The 24,841-nt window shown below is 34.0% G+C and overlaps 8 protein-coding genes across 8 annotated transcripts; 7 read left to right on the top strand and 1 right to left on the bottom strand.

The window, feature by feature from the left end:
- Positions 1–3,678: 3,678 nt before the first annotated feature.
- WICANDRAFT_30760 (uncharacterized protein) lies at positions 3,679–7,620 on the top strand (the record flags this gene model as incomplete). Its single annotated transcript, XM_019181757.1, has 1 exon — positions 3,679–7,620. One exon carries the CDS (start codon positions 3,679–3,681, stop codon positions 7,618–7,620), a length of 3,942 nt encoding a protein of 1,313 aa, XP_019038735.1.
- Positions 7,621–8,736: 1,116 nt separating this feature from the next.
- DOT5 (thioredoxin peroxidase DOT5) lies at positions 8,737–9,333 on the bottom strand (the record flags this gene model as incomplete). Its single annotated transcript, XM_019181697.1, has 1 exon — positions 8,737–9,333. The coding sequence occupies one exon, from the start codon at positions 9,331–9,333 to the stop codon at positions 8,737–8,739; it is 597 nt and encodes a 198-aa protein (XP_019038736.1).
- Positions 9,334–9,726: 393 nt separating this feature from the next.
- ECM1 (Ecm1p) lies at positions 9,727–10,344 on the top strand (the record flags this gene model as incomplete). The annotated part of the gene is made up of 2 exons (XM_019183310.1): positions 9,727–9,739; positions 9,794–10,344. The coding sequence occupies 2 exons, from the start codon at positions 9,727–9,729 to the stop codon at positions 10,342–10,344; spliced, it is 564 nt and encodes a 187-aa protein (XP_019038737.1).
- Positions 10,345–10,572: 228 nt separating this feature from the next.
- On the top strand, positions 10,573–12,306 carry CNE1 (calnexin; the record flags this gene model as incomplete). The annotated part of the gene is made up of 1 exon (XM_019180962.1): positions 10,573–12,306. A coding segment is annotated over one exon (1,734 nt), but the record flags the coding sequence as incomplete, so codon positions are not given.
- A 4,825-nt stretch (positions 12,307–17,131) lies between these two features.
- On the top strand, positions 17,132–17,860 carry WICANDRAFT_78181 (SANT/Myb-like DNA-binding domain-containing protein; the record flags this gene model as incomplete). Its single annotated transcript, XM_019184677.1, has 1 exon — positions 17,132–17,860. One exon carries the CDS (start codon positions 17,132–17,134, stop codon positions 17,858–17,860), a length of 729 nt encoding a protein of 242 aa, XP_019038739.1.
- A 1,521-nt stretch (positions 17,861–19,381) lies between these two features.
- IBA57 (Iba57p) lies at positions 19,382–20,770 on the top strand (the record flags this gene model as incomplete). The annotated part of the gene is made up of 1 exon (XM_019181699.1): positions 19,382–20,770. The coding sequence occupies one exon, from the start codon at positions 19,382–19,384 to the stop codon at positions 20,768–20,770; it is 1,389 nt and encodes a 462-aa protein (XP_019038740.1).
- A 357-nt stretch (positions 20,771–21,127) lies between these two features.
- On the top strand, positions 21,128–21,826 carry RPS5 (40S ribosomal protein uS7; the record flags this gene model as incomplete). Its single annotated transcript, XM_019184678.1, has 1 exon — positions 21,128–21,826. The coding sequence occupies one exon, from the start codon at positions 21,128–21,130 to the stop codon at positions 21,824–21,826; it is 699 nt and encodes a 232-aa protein (XP_019038741.1).
- A 413-nt stretch (positions 21,827–22,239) lies between these two features.
- On the top strand, positions 22,240–24,063 carry YAT2 (carnitine O-acetyltransferase YAT2; the record flags this gene model as incomplete). The annotated part of the gene is made up of 1 exon (XM_019181043.1): positions 22,240–24,063. A coding segment is annotated over one exon (1,824 nt), but the record flags the coding sequence as incomplete, so codon positions are not given.
- Positions 24,064–24,841: the final 778 nt, after the last annotated feature.

The following is a 24,841-nucleotide window of genomic DNA, read 5'->3' on the forward strand; positions in this document are numbered from 1 at the left end:
CGGTTCTCTTATGTTCTACATCTTTTCCAATATTTTGGTGTCGGTTTTTTGTCATGAAGGTTTTGGCTTTTAGAAATTGATTTTTCTTGAGTACCCAGCTGGTTCTTTTTTTTTTACATTACTACTTATACACTAGTTCATCCTTTTGCTGCTAGATTGTTTTTTTTATCATTATCTCATTACACCATGTCACAATTTTTTTTTATTATTTACTTTTCATGCTTGGTCTTTTGATTCCCTACATTCAAAGTAAGGGGGGGATGTATTACTATACCAAATACTCCATTGTCTACATCCCATTTGGGCATCCAATGGTACAATCATGAATCATTCGGTAAAGTATTCTTCCATTGTTTATTCCTAATGCAGTCATCAAAGGAAGTATTGACTCACGTTAGTGCCTCAAATGAGATCTATATAACAATCTAGTTTAGCTCCTTTTTATATAGTTGAACTCTTTTAATAAATCATTCGAAGTTATATTTATACAGTTTGATGTTCAAACAAGTATAAGAAAAAACTTCGAGAAGGGTGGGAATTCATTGGTGTTTATATAAATTTTTTTTCTCTTGAACAAGCTGGTAAAAATAGAAATAAGGTTGCAGCTAATACCTCAATTGAAATTGAAAAGAATAGAGAATTACACTTTTGAGCTGGATTGAGTGCAGTAAATTGTTCACTCAATTTCAAGATTCCTGGGTAGAAGTTTCTTTTTCGAAACGTCAAAGTTAAAAAATTATTCGTTAAACAACCCAAAAGGGCAATGCCAAACATTGGCAGTTGGACTGGCTTTCTTCTTTTGCCCCCTTTGGCTATGAATTTCCAAGGAACAAGCACAGCGTAATGTTGGTTTGAGATTTTGACGCTTTCCATCAAGAATCTCAATAGGTTTTTTCGTTAAAACAGCTTTTTTTCGTAGGCCTCAAAAGTCAGAAACGCACAAGTCTGTATGTTTTTCATTTCAACCTGCAGCGAAAATTTCACTTCGTACATATTTGGTGCACATGAAACGTTGGCAGACTTTTTGGTACAAAGTTCAAACGAATTGAGTTGTACAAGTAGGGTTTGAACGTTTAAACTTAACTTCGGGTAAATCAGATCTGGTTTACTGGTTCAGCGGTTGTTGATACATAGGTTGTTTTAGTTTGTATGTTGGTTAAATGTCGTTGAGTTATTTGAAGCTTTTCAAAGAATTGAAATCATGGTTCTGGTCTGGAGCGCTGACGATCATCATTTGATGCTGCGACAACTATCACTAGCTCTTTGATTTTCAGGAAGACCAATTGAAGAAGCCATCTCACCATCAACCATTTGCACCAACAACTATTGTAGTGAACTGAGGGCAGTGTATACAAATGTTGAGCCTTAGAAACAATAAACTGTCTTCTGCCAACCTATAAGGGTTTGTCAAATTGTGTTGAAAGCCAGCAGTTTCAAACTTCAGCCTTCGGGTGGTTTAAAAGCACTGTATTTATTTGACAGTGCACACAAGGACAATACCTGTACGCAAACAAAGTTTGAACTTCGAGCTAACCAGTTGATAAACAAGCTGAATTAGAATCAATTGTTATGAATGTAATCAAGTACCTCATATTCAACCAATGTTGTTCAGTTCAGCTTTAGATTGAAGGCTTTCATTATTATAGCCCTAGAACCATCTGTGTGAAACAAGCAGTCACTATCAGTCTCAGATGTTGAACAATCACATCTAACAAGTTACACAACATCCAAATGTTGTAGGCAAAAAAAGAAAACTTTTTGCGATTCAAGGTTTGATCCTGCATAGCTGACACGTCCTTTTTAGACAGTCGAAGATCTTCACCATGGTTTGAAGAAAACAGGTTGATAAAGTATAGGTACTACATGCCCCAGTGCTCAATCACCTTCATCTTCACTTGTAAGAGCATGGGTCCATGATTAAGTTATACCTTAATCTAAAGTTATCCTGTGACTAGAGCATAATCAGTGAAGTCTGATTAAGTTTTTTCCAAAGAACGACGCGCAAAGTGCTGTTCGCTGTGAGATTTTTAGTGGACGCAGCTCCTGCGGAAGAGATGTATAAAGGCTAAATTGTAGGCAGAAATTTTACAAGGCCCAGTTAATGCTGCTCCAGCCTCCAGCCTAGTGCACCGGGGCAAGAGGAGCCTACACAAGGCTATAAGGACCCAGCCTAGCTACTGCCAACCGCCATTTAGGCTCCCCGTTCCAGCCTGGCGTTGACTCAAAAATGATCATGAATCTTGATGATCTAACACCCGGTTAATTGAAGTCTGAAATTTCGATGAATAGAAGACGCCAATTCAGGTACAGAGGGATGAGGTGAAAAAGAAGTTTCTATAACCATCAACTATGCAGGTTTTCTTTTGGTTACAAAGCTCTTTTTATTATAATTGTACTTGAAATTTGAAGCAAAAGACGCTGGTTGACATTAAACTAGTTGTGTATGCGTACAGTATATATAACAACAATTGAACACGAAAATATCTAGTATAACAACCAAATAGTACTTCCTACGATGCTATCGAATTGTATCAATGAATTGCCATTGTATTGAATCCCCCAAGTCGGCAACTATCAAATCTGTTGCATATCTCTATAAGAACAATTTGTACCTAATTCATATTGGTGATTAATAGAAGTACAGTTTCTCAATATCTAAAATGGTGACGGCCATATTTAAAAAGATATTGATTAAATTCAATAATATTGCAGTTCCAGGTCTATTAATCTGTGTACGAAAATACAGAGTAACTACACAAACGAGAGGTACCTCGATAGGCTAATTTGATATTATTGTGATACAGCACTAGTATAGAGTACAACAGCTTGCTAATTATATGTCTGCTTTTCTGTACCTATACATCCGCTCAGTATGTAATTATCATGCTACTGGCCAAATCAATATAGCCTGTGGAATCTGACGTTGGCTATAGATACATAATATTATTGACATAATATTTTAATTTGGTAGTGCAACTAATATTCGAAATCCAATTAATTTTCATATGTATTAATTTCATCTTTGACAAACAACGTCGTCTAGTCAAAAGGTACGTACGTCTGATGGGCCGTGAAGGGTCTTAATTGAGCTGAAAGCTGATTCAGGCCCAATCATATTCAGAATAAATCAGAATCCCAAAGCTCAAATAATCAATAGCCTAGCAGCTACGTCCCTGATTGAAGCCCTCAAGATGGTTTCAAATTTCATCGTTCACCTAGTCACAAATTTTATGAATGCTTTGTGATGACTTATGTATACCGGTTCGATTGTGGAGTCTAGACATAACATGCTTTCAATTCAAAGTAAGAGCAAGTATCTGGTTGTGCTTCGAGTTGCAAACATTTGATGAATGGTCCCGTACTAATAAAGCACTGTAGAGAGGCTGGTCTGAAATATACGCACTCGCTCAGTGGTATCAGGTCTGGAGTCACCTCGAGTGGGTAGGCGCCTGCGTAATTCTCATCACCAAAGACGCTTTTAAGCTAGCGTTACGGCCGTAATCATTTTTACACCCCGTTAAACGCGCTTATAAACAAGTTGGACACTCAAACTATATTTCGAAATCCCTACAGTCCAAAGGAAGCGTACCTATATAAATCCATAACTTTGCTGAATGCCTGTGTATTATATTTTGCTACCCTTTCAGGAGCGTTATAAGTGGGCTTTGTTTGTTTAAGATGACGCGTGATTTAGATCGAGCTCATGAAGATATCTTGGTGGACGAGAAAACTGTCAAACCAGTCAAGAGATTTTTAACACCTATTCTTACAAAAAAAGTTCCCTTGGTTCCTGATGAATCAGAAAGAAAGACATTGCCATTATATTCTTCAAACATATTATCAAGAATTTTTTTCGTTTGGTTGATTCCATTGTTCAACAGAGGTTATAAAAGAACTTTAGACTTCAATGATTTATGGAAATTAGATGATCGGCTATCAATTCACACAACTTATCCCAAATTTCAACATCATTTGAATGAAATAATAACCAAATACCGCTTGAAAACAGGTGAAAAAAATAAATTTCCCAAATTTGCAATTCTACAAGCATTGTTTTTAACTTTCAAGTACGAATGTGGTTTAGCCGTTGGTCTTTCCATGTTACATTATGGTGCTCAAGTTGTTTCTCCAATTCTTATCAAGAAGTTGATCAATGTGGTTGAAATGAGGGTGTTGGTACCAAGCTCGCCAATCAATGATGGTATCGGTTATGCTATTGGTGTTACACTGTTGGTTGCAATTAGCGCCCTAGCCCAAAATCATTCTTTACAAAACTCAAAATTGGTTGGTTCCCATGCAAGAACAATCTTAACAAAAGCTCTTTTGGAGAAATCTTTAAACGCAGACTCTAAAACAAAGCATAACTTTGGTAAAGGGAAAATATTTACTTTGATGAGTAGTGATTTGGCAAAAATTGACCTAGGCCTAAGTTATTTACCAGGTGCACTATCGTTTCCAATTCCTTCTGTGGTCGCCATTGTGCTTTTAATTATCAATCTTGGTGTCGCTGCACTTTCTGGTATTGGTGTCTTTGTCTTGACCGTTAGCTTATTTGTTTTTCCTGGTATTTTGTTTATGAAGTATAAAGAAAAATCATCTCTTCATACTGATAAAAGAGTCAGTTTAATGAGGGAAATCATCAATGCAATGAAAATGATCAAATTTCATGCCTGGGAAGGCTCTTATGAGAAAAAAGTTATTGAAGAGAGATCAAAAGAATCTAGTTATATTTTCAAATGTGAAGTTTTGATCAATATAATGTTTGGGGCCGTTTTCAATTTATCATTAACTTCATCAATGACAGCTTTTTTGGTTCTTTATGCTATTCGTTTCAATCATGGAAATGTTGGGAGTATTTTTGCTTCATTAGCGTTGTACAATATTTTCACCATGGCTGTATCTGAGTTTCCAATGATTATTGGACAATGTACTTCTGGTTGGGTGAGCTTAAACAGGGTGCGTGAGTTTTTGGAATCATCTATTGAAAATTCTGACACAAATTTGAGTGAAAAATCAAGTATTAATTATAAATCTGATTCTGCAATCAATATAACAAACGGTGAATTTGAGTGGGAAGCGTTCAATGACGATGATGATGATTTCAAATTGAAAAATATTAATCTGAATATTCAACAAGGAGAGTTTATTGTCATTACTGGTCCTACTGGATCTGGTAAATCTTCATTATTACAAGCTATAAATGGAGAAGGGATCAACAAATTGCAAGGTTCTGTTTCAATCAATGGATCATCAATTTTTTATGAAATGCCATGGATTCAAAGTGCCACTGTTCGTGATAATATAACTTTTGGAAAACATTTTGATGCAATATTATATAGAAAGGTTATAAAAGCATGTGCTTTAGAATCCGACATTGCACTTTTACAAGCTGGTGATTTAACAGAAGTTGGTGAAAGAGGTGTGACTTTATCTGGGGGTCAAAAGGCAAGAATAAGTTTGGCAAGAGCAATTTATGCAGATAAAGATGTATATCTACTTGATGATGTTTTGAGTGCTGTCGATTCAAAGGTTGGTGCACATATTGTTGATCATTGTTTCATGGACTTGATAGCTTCAAAGACAAAAGTGTTGGTCACTCATCAATTATCTCTAATCTACAAAGCGGATCGTGTTGTCTTTTTGAACCATGATGGTAGCATTGATGTTGGTACAGTTAACCAATTGATGAATTCAAACCCAAAATTTGTTACATTAATGCAACATAGCCAAATCAAAAGTACAAAATTGAAGAAATCAACCAGTAAAGTAATTACCAATAGCATTGATGCTGAAGATTATGATAATTTTGCTAATGGTGAATCTGGTTCTTTATATGGTTTAGAAGAAAAAGCTGTGAATGCAATTCCTTTGAAGATTTATAACCAATTTATATCTGCAGGTGGTGGCCGATATCCATATTTGACAATAACTTGCTTGGTTTTAATTACAAGTTTAACGGTGTTTTGCACAATGTTTGCAAATGTCTGGTTATCATTCTGGATTGATCAGAAATTTTCAAAGCCTGGTCCATTTTATATTGGTATCTATATAATGTTGACATTCTGTTCTTTGATATTTGTTATTTTTGAATTAATTATCTTGGGTTCTATCTCTGTTAATGCTGGTAAAAATTTGAATCTGCAAGCTGTTAAAAGATTATTACATACTCCAATGAGCTTTATTGATACTACTCCAAGTGGAAGAATCCTAAATAGATTTACTAAAGATACAAATTCATTGGATAATGAAATTGGAAATCAACTCAAAAAGTTTATTCATATTTCAGCAACAATTATTGGGATCTTGATTTTATGTGTGGTTTATCTACCTTGGTTCGCTATCGCTATACCATTGTTATTTTTGATCTTTTTCACAGTTACTAATTATTACCAAGCATCATCAAGGGAAGTTAAAAGACTAGAAGCATTGAGCAGATCACTTGTGTGCAATAACTTTAACGAAGTTTTGAATGGTATAGATACTATCAAATCATTTGGATCTGAACATAGATTTATTTCAAAGAATGACAAATTAGTTGATAGATTGAATGAAGCATATTTGGTGACTGTTTCCAACCAAAGATGGATTGGTATTAGTTTGGATCTTATTGGTACCGGATTGGTTTTCATTGTTGTTATGTTAGCCCTAACAAGACAATTCAATATTTCTGCTGCTTCAACAGGTTTGATAACTACATATGTTTTGGAATTGGGTAATGAGATATCTGATGCATTGGTTTCGTTTTCTGAGGTTGAAAATGAAATGAATTCGGTGGAAAGAGTTTGTCATTATGCAAATGAATTGGATCAAGAAGCTGCGTATAAAGTTGTTGGGTTGGTTCATGCGCCTGAATGGCCTCAAAATGGTGTTGTTGAACTCAAAAATGTTTCACTCAGATACCGTGAAGGTTTACCATTGGTTTTGAAAAGTCTCAATTTCAAGGTTGGCTCTAACGAAAAAATTGGTATCGTTGGAAGAACTGGGAGTGGTAAATCAACTATTGTTAATGCACTTTTCAGAATACTTGAAATAGCTGGAGGTAAAATTGAAATAGATGGTCTAGATATCAAGAAGCTTGGACTATATGATTTGAGATCTAAACTATCAATTATTCCTCAAGATCCTGTTTTATTTGAAGGGAGTATTAGAAAGAATTTGGATCCATTCAATGAGCGTTCTGATATGGAATTATTGGATGCTTTGAGAAGAAGTGGATTAATAGCAGATGGTGAATTGAAAAACATTCAAAGAAATCATAAGTTTCATTTGGAAAGTGTGGTGGAAGACGAAGGTTCAAATTTTTCATTGGGTGAACGTCAGTTATTAGCGTTAGCAAGAGCTTTAGTTCGTCGTTCTAGAATTTTAATCATGGATGAAGCTACTTCAAGTGTGGATTATGAAACAGATGCACTTGTTCAAAAAACAATTAGCCAGGAGTTCAAGGATTGTACTGTCTTGTGTATTGCACATAGATTAAAAACCATTTTGAAGCATGACAGAGTTTTGGTTCTTGAAAAAGGTGAATTGGTGGAGTTTGATGAGCCAAAAGCATTATTTAATAGAAATGGACGCTTCAGAGAGATGTGTGACAGCTCAGATATCACTCTTTCAGACTTTTAGAGTTATAATACCATGAATAAAGATTCTTTTATAAATGTAGTTTGTACATAGTCCAGCGTAGCTCTAAGCTTTTAGGCAAAGGATGCTCTTTTTTACGCTGCCATGTTTTATTCTAGGCAAAGGCGGCTCAAATTTCCGCTGCCAACTCCGCCTAAATGAGCCCTCTCCGTAGGTTAAAGTCCTGTGTAAATATGGTCACTAACTCGCGCCATCAGGAGTTTTCGAATTTCTGTGATCAAAAAAAAAACCTGTATTCACCCTTCCACAATTCACAACCCATCAACACAGCGCTACACTTTCAAAGCATTCAACAAAGGTACAAGGCAACTAGCTCCACTTCAACTTCTTAATAGTCAACAAAAAATATACTGAAAAAATGAATTTACTTAAATCGAAAGAGAAAAAGTTATCAAATCTTTTTTATTTGAATCAACTAACCCATCAACACAACATAAATTCTTCAGCTATTACTGTTGATCCAAAGAGTCCTGCTACGTTGAAACTCAACAACTATTATCAAACTTCCTTGGCTCCAGTACTCCAGTGGTGGGCCTGATGTGATTTATTTGAAAAATCCTCAATCTTTGCATTACAATAATTTGGTTGAGGTATCATTGGACATTATTTTATTGAGTGAGAGTCAATTAATAATAGAAGGTGATTATGATAATGGGAATAGCTATCAGTTTTTGAACAATAATTTTAAGTCTAAGAATTTAAAATATGTTGCGATTTTCAATAATTTATTCAAGTACCCAATATATGGAATTTTAACAAAAGATTATGAATTTAGAGTTATCATTAATCAACAATTTCAAGATAAAAATGGTTATAATTTGAAAAACTTGTTGATTTCTATATTTGAGTTGGTTACAGACGTTTTGATGACTGAGTTTGAAGATCAAGAGATTAAATTATTTATCTACATGAAACGCAATCATTTTGAAACAGAATCAAAACTTTTAATTAAGAACTTGAACTGGTTAGGTGGGAAATTGATTTTGGATGATAAAGAGGAAACAAACAAGTTTAGCGATTGGTATATAATGGAGTTTGAAGTTTAAATGTTTTTATAGTAATAATAGTAATATGTTTTTTGTTTTCAACGTACACCATTCACTTTGACAACTCAATAACTTCTTTTTCACCATCTTCAATACTGACTTCAGGACTAATTTGAACCCTTTTGACGGCTAATTTACCATCTTTGAAAATCCAATGTGATCTTTTAATACCTGATGGTGATTTCTTTGCACCTAAAACACCAATCAATTCCTTTTTTGGGTCACTCAATAAATCATATTGTAAACCTTGTTTCGATTGGAAATTTTTTTGAGCTTTTGGGGAATCAGCACTTAGACCTAAGATCAATGCTTTTTCTTTTAAATCATTGAAATTATTACGGAACCCACATGCTTGTCTTGTACAACCTGGAGTACTAGCTTTTGGATAAGCAAAAATCAAAATAATTTTGTTTTTAGAAGCAGCACCTTTCAATGAGATTGATTCTTCATCTTGATTTAGCAAAGTAATATCTGGGATTTCATCACCGACTTCCAATTCCTTTGATTCGGTGGCTGAAACTTCTTTGAGATCCTTTTTTTTAACTTCCTTCTTTGGTTTCGTTACTTTTGAAGTCTTTAAGGATTCAATTTTAGTTTCACTTTCTGGTTTTTTTGAGGCAACTCTTGCACTGCGTCTTAATTGTGTCATGGTTGGATGTCTTTTCCTGGTTTTGGCTGATATGATTGAAGGACTAAGGAGGTTATGTTTTCTTGATTTTCTCGAGTGTTAAAAAACGATGAAAATTGTGGATGCCATCTCCAGATTTTCCTAATCGGGAAGTTGAGCCATAAAACTAGTACAAATTGGATTAAAAAGCGAAAAAAACAAGTGAGATGAGAGTCATTGAAATTCAAAGTATCATGTAACCAATTCCTATTCTCTAGGCATGATTTAATTGGTTCTACCCTTTGTTTATTTCCTGATTCAATAATCTGATTATCTAATAGCTCATCGCTTTATAAAAAAAAATTTTCTGAGTGAAAAACAATTCAGAATTATACTACAACTTTCTAAAACAACAGATCCAGAGAACTACTCAAAATGGCTAAAAAAGGTAAGTCATATTCATATTCTACTATTTGGGGACAAGACTAACTTCATTATCAAGTATCCAAGCATTCCAGAGCTGCTAGAAGAAACGAAATTGATGAACCAGAGGCTAAATCTTTAGCATCTTTACCAAGAGCTGAAAAAACCGATCTAACGTCAGCCATAATAAGAGCAACTACCAAGAAGAATGAAGATTTATTAAACAACAAAATGCTAAAGAAAGATGTGAAAAGTGGCCAAGTGCAGAAGAAAAATGTTGCGAAATCCAATTTGGAATCAAATCTAAATAAAATAAGAATGGAAAGAGCCATTATGCAAAGTGATATACTTCAAGATAAGATACTGAAGAGTAAGCAAAGATCAAAACAAGTTCAACTCACAAGAAAGCAAAACTGGGATGCGATCAATCAAGCAGCTAATGAAGTTATCAGATCAAGATCTGGTACTCCAGCTGATAATGGTGAAACCCCAGAACAAGATGAGCAACCCGCTGAAGACGCCATGGAGGAAGAGGATAAGTTCTATAGTGATGATGAGGAGGAATCCACTAGCGAGTACAAGCCTCAAAGAAATGCATTTGACTTGTTGAACGACGAAGTTGAGGCCTAGAATTTGTATACATTTAGTTCAAAATCACTTTTATCGGTCTTAATCTTTTCTTGTACGGGCCACGTTTCTGGTTGTTTTTTTTGTTTTTTTTCGATTCGCTTCGATCATTTGCAAATACGTGTTCAAAAACATCAACAACTTGATCTGAAAGAATAGTTCAATTCAGTTCAATTCGTTTCAATCCACTTCAATTCTACTGCTGCTGCTTTTCGCTTGATAGGTTCCACAATGAAGCTCTCCACTGTCGCAATCCCAGTCGCTTTGACTTTGTTATCCAGAGCGGTTAACGCTGAAGAATCTTCTGATGTTGAACATCCAGAGTTCACTCCATTTGACAAGTCACTCTTAAGCTCAGATTCATTCTTTGAACAATTCGATTCAGATGACTGGGCCAATTTATGGAAAATTTCAAAGGCTAAAAGAGATGAGGAATTCACTTATAATGGTGAATGGAAAGTTGAAGAACCAACTATTTTCCCAGGTTTCAACAATGATAAAGGTTTAGTCTTGAAGACTCCAGCTGCTCATCATGCTATCCATGCTGGCTTACCAAAACCTTTCGATAACAAAGACAACACTTTGGTTTTACAATATGAAGTCAAATTACAAGAAGGTTTAAAATGTGGTGGTGCTTATATCAAATTATTATCTGCTGAAGGTGGTCCAGACGCTAACAATGAATTCAATAATGATTCTCCTTACCAAGTCATGTTTGGTCCTGATAAATGTGGTACCACTAATAAAGTTCATTTCATCATTCGTCGTAAAGATTTAAATACTGGGGAATATGAAGAAAAACATTTAGCAGTTCCACCATTATCAAGAGGTGTTAAAACTACAACTTTATATACACTAATTATAACTCCTGAACAAGATTTTGAAATCAGAATCAATGGTGATGTTGCTAAAGCTGGTAACTTATTAGATGATGATATGTTAGTTCCAGGTTTAAACCCACCAAAAGAAGTTGATGATGAAAATGATACTAAACCTGAAGATTGGGATGATAAAGCTTACATCCCAGATCCTGAAGAAACAGAAAAACCTGAAGATTGGAATGAAGATGCTCCTTACTTAATTGCCGACCCAGATGCTGTTAAACCAGAAAGTTGGGATGAAGATGCTGAAGAATATATTGTTGATCCAGAAGCTTCAAAACCTGAAGATTGGGATGATGAAGAAGATGGTGAATGGATTGCTCCATTAATTCCAAACCCTGAATGTGCAGATCATGGTTGTGGTAAATGGGAACCAGAACAAATTCCAAACCCTGACTATAAAGGTAAATGGAAACAACCAATCATTGAAAATCCAAACTATAAAGGTGAATGGAGTCCAAAGAAAGTTCCAAATCCAAACTATTATGAAGATTTATCTCCATCGGACCTTGAACCAATTGGTGCCTTAGGTTTCGAATTATGGGCAATTGAAAATAATATTTTGTTTGATAATATTTATTTAGGACATTCTATTGAAGAAGCTGAATTAATTGGTAATAAAACTTTCAAACCAAAGTTTGAAATTGAACAACAAGAAGTTTTGGCTTTATCACCAAAGGCTAAAGATGCTGATAAACCTGATTCAAACTTGTTGAATAATGATGAAGATGAAGACGACGATGATTTAATTTCAAAAGCTACAGTTTTCGTTCAAGCTTTCATCTCTGATGCTCTTGATTATGTTAATGAATTCTTTGCTGATCCATTAAATACTTTAAGCTCAAAACCTTTTGAGGCTGGTCTATATTCAACTGTTTTTGTTCTATTTTCAAGCGTTGTTTTAGGTTTATGGTCATTCATTCTTTCCTTGATAACTGGTTCAAGCTCTGAAACAATTTCACCAATCAACGAAGCTAAACAACCAGCTAAACAGCCAATTGTGTCTGAAAAAATTGAAGTTGTTGATGAGAATGAGGAAACAACATCTGGTGCAGCAAAAGCTGAAACAAAAGCCACCAAACGTACATGAGGAGTCATGGTCATCATTGCGTCGAGATGATATGCAAGTTGGCACTTTTCAGATACATCCGTCTTTGGTTTTCGTGATTGTCTTTTATCATTTTCAATTCTAATATATAAACTACATAGTTGTGTTTTAAAATAAAAAATCCTGTTCTCAAGAAAATGAAGCAAGATGTACTCTTCATGAGTCGTAAATGTGCAGAGATAAACCTTCGGTAATTTGTGACAGTTTAGGTACCTCAGGTAAATTATTTTTTGATTGATGAGGTATCTTGTATCTGGATAAATGATTAAGCAGCCAGCTTCCAAATACATATATGCTGAAGAACCAAAATTTTAAGGTAAAAGAAGTTATAAATAATTGTTCTTTTGTATCCGAGTAGAGTTACCAAGTGTGATCCTTTGACATGTACAATTAACTGGTCGCAATGCACTCGGCCAAACATATGTATAGTTAATATTGAATACAAATTGATACGTTACGGGACGTTAATTATTGCATTAAAGTTCTCTTAGTCGAGGATAATATCAATATTATTTTTGAATACACTTGAGAAGCTTTTAATATATATGGCTTTGTTCCAGATTAATTATCTAATATGTATTGGTGCATGATATTGAGCATTATGAGTTCGATCATGTTCCGGCTGCACTAGATCTATTATAATAAAATTATTAATCATATTTAATCATGATTTTCACCTGTAATAATCTCAATTATATATAATATTATACTGATTTATTACTATATTAATTTAATTTATATTATAGTGATCGATGAATATGATCGACCTGCACTAGAAAATCTGATTTTTTCATTTTTTCAAGATTTTGAAGTTAAATTAAATATTAGGAGGTACAAAATTATAATATTTTGATCCCTGCAATAATTTAAAATGATCAAAATATCAATATTAATTTTAGAAAAATAGCTATTATACTCTAGCTTGTCCATACTATAACCAAATACTAATTAATCATACCTGAGGCCCCAGTTATATGTCATGATGTTAATGGCGCTAGCCGTAATATTATAAGTAATTCATGAATTATATGTATTTGATTAATCATACTGCAAATTCGACGTCAACACACTAAAACTAATAATCTTCTAAGAAAGCCAATCGGCGACTTCTGGCTTGCTGATGCTCAGCTAGTACTGCCAATAATATTGATTAGTATGTTATGAATATAATAAAAGCTGGAGCATAGCGAGCTGTACGTCATAGTTGCGTATCGTTGATAATTACGTTGACAAATCAAGCTCAAGAAGAAAATTTGCCTTTCCGCCTGATTCTTCCATAAGAGGCTATAATAATAACCTTAACTTATAACAATTTACCTCGTGTATAATCACTTTTGAATCTTTGACGTATCAGCATATAGATTTCAGCTTCTGTCAATTCCAACCGTGTCAGTCGATGCTGATCCTGTAGGTAATTTAGGCAGCTCAAGTTCAAAGACCGAGGCACGACTCACGAAGAAAGGCCCGGAAAAAGTTGGTTGGAGTAAGTTTTTACATATACCAAATGGCCAGAGCTTCACTGGAGCTGTCGAATGCCTCAGTCTACGCTTTGGAGTTAGCAACATATCAACCACGTTCAACCTTTTCCAACTGGCTCATTTTTCAATTCCAATTTGTCAATTTGCGCTGGGTGCTGCCTCCTGCAAATCGCGGCACCGTTAAGATTTGACTTTTTTGGTCCCTTCCAAACTTCAACCGTTGTAGATTTGGGTTTTGCACACACCGTCAGACTTTAAGAAACTTGGAGATGTTTTTGATCAAACAGAACTGGGTTCCAGGATTGAAAACGATGGTGTGATACATGCTTCAAGTACAGTTCCAGCATACACTGAGCCAGAAGCGAAAAGTGGGAGCGTTGCTAGACATATTAATTAATTGAGCTGTTACAGGTGTACATGTCGAGGAGGAGGGACTCTATTCACAAGAATACCTCTCGTATTTAGCTGTGTTTCAACCTTTAACTCGCAATTGTATCAAGGCAGCTGTCAAGCTAGTAAATAGTTTGTTCAATTTTTGATTGGTGGGAATTACGTATTGTTCATTTGTAAACCATGACTACGCGTGAGTCTTGCTCAAATTACGGAGGTGCTAGTCGTGGAGCATCCATGATCAGAACTTTGAAGCAAGTTTTGGTGAAGGCGTGTGGATGAAATTGCGGACGATGATGAGTACACTTAAACACCTTTTACACTTTTGAATTCTCTCTTCCTGTAGATCTTCATAAAGGTTCACTCGAAGCTCAACAAAATCTTCATGATTAAACCATGTCCCATCTTAATCCAAGTTTTGAACCTCGACAACTTCTCACCTCTTATACACGCATTTGAAGCTTCAAACACGCCGATATCCTCGAGATGATGTCTAGCAATCGTTTTATTAATATGCCCGTTCTTATTTGTTTTATAATTGTATGAAGATCGTGATTTATGACCAATTAAGCTTTTGTACATTTTGTTTGACCAGCCCAGCTTCACAAAAAGGAAAGCAAATTTAAACAGCTTATTCACACTAGCTCTGAGTCAAATAGTGTAGGTACAAGTAGGTCATAAAGCTTTGAAAGATAAACCATATTGTTTGTTATCAATTTGAAAGGTTACGACTAGATGTGTAATTAAAGTTTCGGTTACATTGTCTGTCTGTTTTTTTGCCTTCCCTATTGTTCCTCCAACTTTGTTGTACAACGACATAACCGTCAAAAAACCTTTTGAAACTAGCATCAACTCAGAGCTCATATACAAATATTCTTCAAAAACTAAAGTTTAGATCCCAATCATGTTTGCAAATTATCTCTTGACTAGAGACGTCTGTTGATCAAAGTGCAACCAAGCTTAAACCAAACCAACCAATCTCCTTTGTTTCAAGTTACACAAGTTACAACTCGAAGCGATGTCTATCGTATTCAAAGCTGATTGCTCGAGAGTCGATAGTCGAGGCTATGACACAAGACAGATACCAGTGGTCGGTGGTGTAGTTTCTACCAGAATCATTTGACCTGTGGATAAATGTGTGTTACAAGCAGATCAATTTCTTCTCGAAATAGTAAAGTCCATCGCACTTCTCGTTGAAGTGAGCAAATCAATTGAAATTTTGAAGACTTGTATAAGAATCCATTTTCGCTTCGAAGTTTTTTCATTTGTAACAATTTGTTCAATTGTGTAGCTTTTGTGGTGGATTGTTGAAAATGTGTACTTGATTCTATTGATAGCTATTGGGGTTCTTGTTTCAATCCATTCATCTTGATAGCCGAAAAACTCACTTTCCTAGATTCGAGATAAATGATAGGCCCTACTTTTCAACAATTGTTGAAGATTTGGATACACATACGGCATTTAATTATCGCGATTTGATACAGATAATCCTCGTCGACGTTGAAATGATTTTCAGTTACACACGCAAATTTTTAAGGCACAAAGATTTTGTACATCAACCAAGCTGAATCACACATCAGTTGATAGATTTTGATAGAACGAAATCGATGTAAGGTATATAGGTTTTAGACCTTGGTTGCTCAAGTAGGAAATCCTCATACCCAATAGGACCACGAGCTTTTGAAGCTTTCCAGCCTCAACCTTCCAGCCATTGGAAATGTTCATGATGTCAAAGGATCACGAACAATTTTTTTTTTTCATTGTGGCTTGAAGTCCTCGAGTCTTCGACTACAAAATATTTCACCACCCAATCAGATCGTACAGGTACTAACCTCTTGATTGAAAACACGGGTCTTGTGCCTTGTACCTCTGTCAATGAACCCATTCCACAAAAACCCTTGATGTCTATGTAGTACTTATGTTGTTCGACAATAATATGTTAATGTCAGATGTGTAATTATTAAAATTTTGGCCGAGATCTCGATTCTCTTGTTACACTTTGTAAGTTGTGTAGCTTGTACAATTCAAAGACAATTAAAACCACACCAAACAGCGCATTATTATCCGGGAAAACCCCAGCACTGATATATTTAACCGCGGAACAATTCCAGGCACACCTCAAGAAGCTCATAAAATCAATTAAAATGTTACCAATCAAGTCTCAAGTCCCAAATTACAACAAATTTACATGTATTTTAATCTTCTTTGTTCAAACGTTTTCTTTGCGCATTCACTCCGCCAAAATTTGAAGGGCCCAAATTGGGTCGCCATTTGGACTTAAAATAACATGATGATCATTGAACTGCGTAACTTGTGCATGAAGTCAACTTCCAAAGGCGTTTAAGTGTCTTAGTTGATGACGTTAACTTCGCTTTAGCTAGCCTTTGGCCAGCTTAAGAGACGCCATGTTAGGTTATTCCCCCTTTACAACAGCGAACCTTGATTTCGAATGTGCATAAGGCAGTGCTGATTGTTTAAAATTGTTTAAATCCGTTAAATAATGCAGTCGTGCATTTCTGTACTCCATTTTTAGATATAACCGATACGCTTTTTTTTTCATCAAAATTATTCCATTCATATCATTTGGAAAAGGAGTTTGTTGTAACAACAAAAAGCTGATAAACCACATTTGGTATGAAAGTTTGACATTAGACAGACACCTACATGAAAAATTTGTTTATCAAATGTAGATTACGTTAATTGAGTTTGATGGGAAAATTTTTCAACATGATCAAGTATATAACCTTCAACATTTCCTCGAGATACGTCTACCCCCAGGAATATAATACAGATACACTCCAATTGACTTTTGACTTGACAATTATAACGTCTAAAATATTCATTAACATACACTTCAGCTGTGCTGTTTTTCTTTTCATAATTATACTACCCACGTCACTCATTATAAATATTATACATTCCTACAATCGAATATGCAGTCTGTTCAAAGAATTAGATTACCAAGTGTCAATGACATTTTCCCAAAAGTTGAGAATCAATTGATAATGAATCAACAGTGTTATAATGTACAGGCTAATATGATTCAATCATCTCCGATTGAGATGCATCAAAATTATTCATTACAACAACCTCAAGTTACTTATACTCTTGCACCACAAGTTTCAGCTAATTTACCACAAATTTCTCAACAACAACCAGCAACTGCAGGTCCAATTGCTCAACCTATTCCATATTATCCTCAAAATTCAATACCTATACACCATCATCCTCATCAACATTTACCTCCAGCTTCAATTACTCCATCAAATTCACCAATCAATTATATCAATACTGGTAATAATATGGGGAATACACCACCACCATATAATTATCATCAACCTCGTCACAACGGTGTTATAATGGGGTCTATTATCAACTCACAGAATAAGTACAAGATTTCTAAAAATTCAGTTACAAGACAATCAAATGCATGGAGTGCAAATGATGATGAATTATTAAAATATTTAAAAGAAGTTAAAAATTTGGGATGGAGAGAAATTTCAATGTATTTTGAAAATAGAACTGCAAATGGTTGTCAATTTAGATGGAGAAGAATTGTTGCCTTATCAAAACAACAAGAGAATTATCAACATACAATTAAAAGAACTGATTTACAAAATACAGAGAGTAGATCTAATTCTCTGGAAAGTTTATTGAATTGATACTGTTCAAATATATTTATTATATTATGCTCTAGACGTTAATTTTCAGTTTTGGATCTATGATATTCATGATCTTATGAGATCTTTGTGGTGTGTGTGTCTGTTTGTTCTTTTTTTTAATTCTTATGAGATTATTATTTTGTTGTTATTGGCGTTGTTGTTTTCAGTTATACTTCTGAACTTTTTTTTTAAACTTGTTGAGCTGGTCTTTTACTTTTGAATATGCCTTTTATCATGAATATCGTACCAAAACTTTATACTACATTAGCTGCCTAAGAAAAAGTTTTTTGAATTTGTGATTTGTTTTTATGTCTTCTTTTCATGTATATGTTGTGTTATTTGCTAGAATGTTACTTTGATTTATGTTTGATATCGTGTAGAGGTGTACCTGACAATGCAATATCTTAGTTTATTGGAAGCGGACTTGAAGACAGAGGGTCCTTGAACTAACATGGTCTTTTCTTATATGATATTAGACAGATAGCTAACACAACAAGGCTTTCATCATCGATGGTACTTGACTCAATACTTGCAGAGACAGGTGATGATGGGTACAGTGCAACTTAAAACTATATCAAGTCTAGTCATTGGTCACCTAGCTAGAAAAATTCTCTGTTCTAAAGAGGTTCAAGAAGATGTATACAGTAAAGCTTATTTGGTCCTGAACTAGTTTTGTAGTTGAAAGAATCGGATTCAGAATGAACAGTTTTAAGATAGTGTCATGGTGATAGAACGTACATGTACTTGAACGAGAGCTTAGAAGTCATCAAGGTTTCCAAAGTCACAGCTTCCAGGTATATACCTAGTACCTACATCTACAATTAATAATATTAAACCTTATTATGGGCTTAAATTTCCGACTGAATAGTTGATTGAATATTGGGCTGAAGATTGGTGGATTAACCACTTGAAGAAGCTTGGATTTTAGAAGTTTATCGATTTTGAATTGGGTCAAGTGATTAATCAATTGATCAAATGATTCGAGGCCAGACCTCTATGATAGCTAGATTCAAGGATCTAGAGATCGATGCCCGATTACCTCGTTGGTGAACTTCTGAATTCATGTTTTGTCTTTTCAAGTTTCAAGCGAGAATCTTTGGTGAAGTCCAGAGCATTACGGATTACGAGTACTACTCTTTGAATGTATACGGCAACAATAGCGCTTCTTCTTGTGCTTCACCGCGATCCAAAGGTTTGACATGTTGAGGATTTGGAGGCCGAGAAAGCTTCTTACAGTGGCATCTGCCTGGGCCTCGGTTGAGCCTTGAATTGCAATTGGGTCTTTAATAGTCTATATCCAGTCAAACCCACCAGCACCACGATGGGAATAGGTGGGAATAGAACAGAGGGCCTTCTCGACAGCTGTTTGAAGCAGATCTGAACAGGAATCTGGCGTATTTGGATATTTTCCAGGTAATTCCGCGAATGTGCTGTGATGACATAATCACTTGGAGTAAAAACAATAATCAAAGTGCAATTAATAATAGGCAGCTTTGTAATGTTATCGAATTGGAACAAACCATGTTGCTTAGATCTATTATATTCAAAAGATGCTATTCATCACTACCATCACCTCCACCTGCTAAAGGACATTTGGTACTGCCCAACAAATCACTAATCTCAATAACTGGTTATGATTCAACAAAGTTTCTAAATGGGTTAGTTACTGCTAAATTAATACCAAATTCTGTAAAGAAGAAAACAATGACTTTATCCACAGATACTAAAGATGATTCATTATATTTGGATCAATTTGATGTAACAAATACCAATTGGGGGCTTTTAAAAGAATCAAAAGAATCTGGAAATCAAACAATAACAAGAAATGGGGTGTATTCAATGTTTTTGAATTCAAAAGGAAGAATAATAACTGATAATTTCATTTATCCTTGGCCAATAATACCTAAATCAATTGAAGGAACTCCTAAATATCTTATTGAAATTGATAAGGGCGTTACAAGTCAATTAATCATGAGCTTAAAACTTCATAAATTGAAAGCTAGAATCAATATTGAAAAATTTGATGATTTTAAAATTTGGTATTTTTATAACGATGATAAACAAGATTATTTATTTGAATTGAAAGAAAAGTATTTTAATGAAGAATCAATGGATTTGAAAAATCCAGAGAGTGTGCTATCAAATACAGAGAAATTCTTTAATGAATCAAGTTTTTGGAATACAGAGTTAAATTATAACCAAGATATTTTAGCATTTGCATTTGATGATAGATGTCCAGAATTTGGTATTAAAATCATCACAACTACAAATATTAATTCAATTGATGAAATATTATCAAAAGATTTATTACAAGACTCCAAAGAGATTTCCCCAGATCAATTATCAATTAGAAGATCATTATTTGGTATCCCCGAGGGACTTGAAGATATACTTCCAAACCAATTATTACCATTAGAATCAAATCTTGAATTAATGGATGGTGTTCATTTTGATAAAGGTTGTTACCTTGGACAAGAATTAACCGTTAGAACTTTCCATACTGGTATTGTTAGAAAAAGAATTGTTCCTGTAAGGTTGTTCTTGATGGATAATCATAATGAATTGGAGGAGTATCCAGTTTATGATCCAAAAGATCCCGTTTGTGATGTGCTTGAAAATTTAGGTTATACTGATATAATTTCTGATAAGCAACAAGAATCTCCAAAACAAACAACTGGATCTTCACCTTTTGGAAACTCCAAACCATCGAAAACTCGTCAAAGGAAATCTACTTCAGGTACATTATTATCAACCAATGGTAATATTGGATTAGCTTTAGTTAGATTAGAAGATTTCTCCAACCCAATGTTGAACTTCAGTATAGAACTACCAGGAGCAGGTGAGGATAATAGTACGTTGAAAGTTGGGTTGAAAGGGTTCATACCATATTGGTGGCCAGAAGATGTATAGTTGATAAATCCTCTATGTAAAAGAAGCCCTAATTTATGTAGCACGTGACTTGACTTAAAGCCCTAATCTTCTCATCCCAACACCACACTTTAACCCTGTGTGGTCCCGTCCCAGAAACGGACTCGCGCACTCTCAAAAAAAAATCATTTCCACAAAAACAAAGAAAAAAAAAAGCGCGAAACTGAGTTTTCAGTTTTAAAGCGGTGGAGTGTGTCGCGTACCACAGATTTTGCGCTTTGGGACTGGGCAAGATTGTGAAAAAAAGTGTACCAACTCTTTTCAAATTCATATAATTAACATCAACATCAACAACTTATACTTTTGTTTTAGAAACACAAGATCATAATAGTATCCAAGATGGCTGAAGAACAAGTTGACATTCCACAAGAAGAAATCGTCGAAGAAGAATTCGAAGTTGTTCAAGAACCTGTTGAAGTTAAATTCGTTGAATTAGCTACTCCAATTCCAAATGAAGTTCAACAAGCTCAAGCTCAAATCAAATTATTCAACAAATGGTCTTTTGAAGATGTCACCGTTAAAGATATCTCTTTAACTGATTACATTCAAATCTCAAAACCAGTTTTCGTTTCCCACACTGCTGGTCGTTATGCTGCTAAAAGATTTAGAAAATCTCAAGCTCCAATCATTGAAAGATTAACAAACTCTTTAATGATGAACGGTAGAAACAATGGTAAAAAATTAAAAGCTGTTAGAATCGTTAAACATACTTTAGATATCATTAACGTTTTAACCGATCAAAACCCATTACAAGTTGTTGTTGATGCTATTGTTAACACTGGTCCAAGAGAAGATTCCACCAGAATTGGTTCTTCAGGTACTGTTAGAAGACAAGCTGTTGATGTTTCTCCATTAAGAAGAGTTAACCAAGCTATTGCTTTATTAACCATTGGTGCTAGAGAAGCTTCTTTCAGAAACATTAAAACCATTGCTGAATGTTTGGCTGAAGAATTAATCAATGCTGCTAAAGGTTCTTCTACTTCTTACGCCATCAAGAAGAAGGATGAATTAGAACGTGTTGCTAAATCTAACCGTTAAGAATATTATATATTATTTTATTTTGTGGTGTTTTTAGGAGGGATTAATTTTAAAAAAGAAGAAAAGCAAAGTTATTTGGAATTTGGGTTAATAGAAACTATATTGACTAAATTTCGTGTACAAAAATATGTCATTTAATGTTTTAAAAAAATAATTGTTTTAATTGTAGTGTAAAATGTTGACATTTTATTGATCGTTAAAGAAATGGAACTCGCCAGGTTCGAATCGAGCGCGGTTTTCCCAAATGTCAAAAGTTCAGTGGGGATTTCATAAAATGGATGATCAAGACGAAGGTATTTAAACATGGCACAATTTCAATTTAGACCATGACAATTCAAAATGTTAATATCAATTGTTAATCAAAGATGCCTTCCAAAATTGTTCCCAATTTGCCTGAATATCTGAATAACGAGACTTTCCAGAAAGAAGCTCAATTGCCAAATTTACCGGTGCCTTCTTTAAATGATACACTCAAGTTATTAGAAATATCATTGGCTCCTTTGTTAAATGATGATGAATTTTATCAATTACAAAGAAAGATTCAAGATTTCAAAACTAATGAAATTTCATCAATTTTACAAAATCATTTATTAAAATTCCATCAAAATGAAGATTGTTATTTAGATCATTTGAATCTTGATCATATATTGATTGATCATAAGGCACTTCCAAGAAACCCTTTCTTAATATTGGAAAATGATCCATTGAAAAAAATTAAAATGAATCAAACACAAGGTGAACGTGCTGCTGTATTGACAAATTCAGCTTTAAAATTCATTAGTTCCTTAAGATTAGGTTATTTAAATCAAGATGAAACTTTTGGCGGGAAACCTTTAACAATGAAGCCTTATTTGAATTTATTTGGTACTACAAGACTTTCAGAATTTGGAAGTATAAGATCTAAAACAAATTTGACATCAGATTATATATTAATCTTGTCAAAATCTCAGTTTTATACTTTAAAAGTATTGAATGAAGACCAAAAATTATTGTTTTCGATTGATGAACTATCTAAATTATTGGATGAGCTTGTTGAAGAAGTTAATCAAGTGGAAAATCCAAATAGTACAGCAATTGGTTCAATCACTTCAGATACTTTTAAAAATTGGAGTTCTTCAAGAAGTTATTTACAACGTGAATTTAAAGAAAATTTGGATAAAATTGATGCTGCACTATTTGTTTTAGTTTTAGATCATTCAGAACCTGATAATACCAGTGGTGAAGAGTTGGCCAAGGTTTTATCTGTTGGTTCTTTAAAGATTGATGATCATGGTGTTCAAACAGGATCTTGTACTTCAAGATGGTATGATAAGTTACAATTGGTTGTTACTGCCAATTCAGTTGCTGGTATAATTTGGGATTCTTTCACTGCAGATGGTACAAGTGTATTAAGATTCACTTCAGATATGTTTACAGATTCAGTATTAAGATTAGGTGATGGTAATTATTCCTTATTTCCAAAAGTTAAATTGACAAAATCTGAAGATTATCCAAGACCAAAACCTGAAAAATTACATTGGGATTTTGCTGCAGATGCTCAAACTTCTTTACATTTAGCTGAAACAAGATTAACTGATTTGATTTGTACTCATTTGACAAATACAAAGACTTTGAATTTTGGAAGAAATTTTGCTAAAAAAATTGGTGTTAAAGCTGATAGTTTAATTCAAATATCTTTACAAATTGCTCATTATGCATTATATGGAAGACCAATTTCCACGGTGGAGCCAGTTTCAACAAGAATTTTCAAAAATTCAAGATCAGAATTATATCCAGTTCAAAATGATTTTATAACAAAGACTTGCCAAATATTTGTTAGTGATTCAACACCAAGTATTAGATGGCAATCATTTATTGATTGTTGTAAATTTCATTCAAATAATTTACGTAAATGTGCCAAAGGTGAAGGTTTTGAAAAACATTTAAAAGCTTTACAAAATGTTTATTTACAAAGACAAATTTTCAATCAAGTTAATCCAGAATTTAAAATTCCTGATGATGAAATTCCACCTTTATTATTTGATGATGTGATTTTCCCATTATTTGTACCAGATTTAGTTGCTTCAAATTGTGGTAATCCTGCAATGAGATTATTTGGATTAACACCTGCAGTTTCCAATGGATTTGGTATTGGTTATATTATTAAAGATGATACTACAGAATTTTGTTTAATTAGTCAATTTAGACAAAATGAAAGATTTTTATCAACATTAGATTGGGTTTTCCATCAATTACAACATATTTGGAAACATGATGTTGGTATTAAAAAAGTTCCACATGCTCATGAATTGGATAATAATTTGAAAAATCCAAAAACTTCATCTATTCAATCAGTTTCAATGTCAAGATCAACAACTGTTGGATCAAGTGAAGAAGAAGTTGATTTAGCATTAGGTGGATATGGATACTTTGATATTGATGATTTAACCTTCAGATCAAATGCTCAATCAAGAGCCGAGACTCCAAGTTTATCAAGTCATAATAGTTCAACAAATTTGAAAAATAAGTCAAAAGTTGATTGGAAAGAATTTGATAAAAACATTGGTAGAAAGATCAAAAATGACAGGCTAAAAGATTATTTTGAAAAACATGAAAGTGATTCAAATGGATCCGATTCTGATCATACTGGTAAAATGGAGGGGTTCAGTAACCGTTTTGATGCTAAATTTGATAGAGGAGCAGTTGGTAAGAAAGTTTCAGTTGAAGATGGAGACGATGATTGAAAGATTGGTTAATTATTTATTATTTATTTATTATTTATATTCACATATTTATTTGAAAACACGTTCAACACTCATGAAATTTTGTATATTAGTAGTCATTTCAAACGGTTTTTCTACAGATAGCGTTTTTTTTTTTTTTACTGAGATGATCCTAAAAAAAAAAATTCTTAAACTAAAGAAAACATAAACAAATTCTTCAATATTGAAGACACTTGCTCTCACTTAAAAGAAACTGAGCTAATAGTGCTAGAGAAGGTGGTTTAGATCAAGATTTTTATTGTCGAAGTCAGTT

This window comes from Wickerhamomyces anomalus (genome assembly GCF_001661255.1).
Source record: "Wickerhamomyces anomalus NRRL Y-366-8 unplaced genomic scaffold WICANscaffold_3, whole genome shotgun sequence".
Lineage (NCBI taxonomy): Eukaryota > Fungi > Ascomycota > Saccharomycetes > Phaffomycetales > Wickerhamomycetaceae > Hansenula > Hansenula anomala.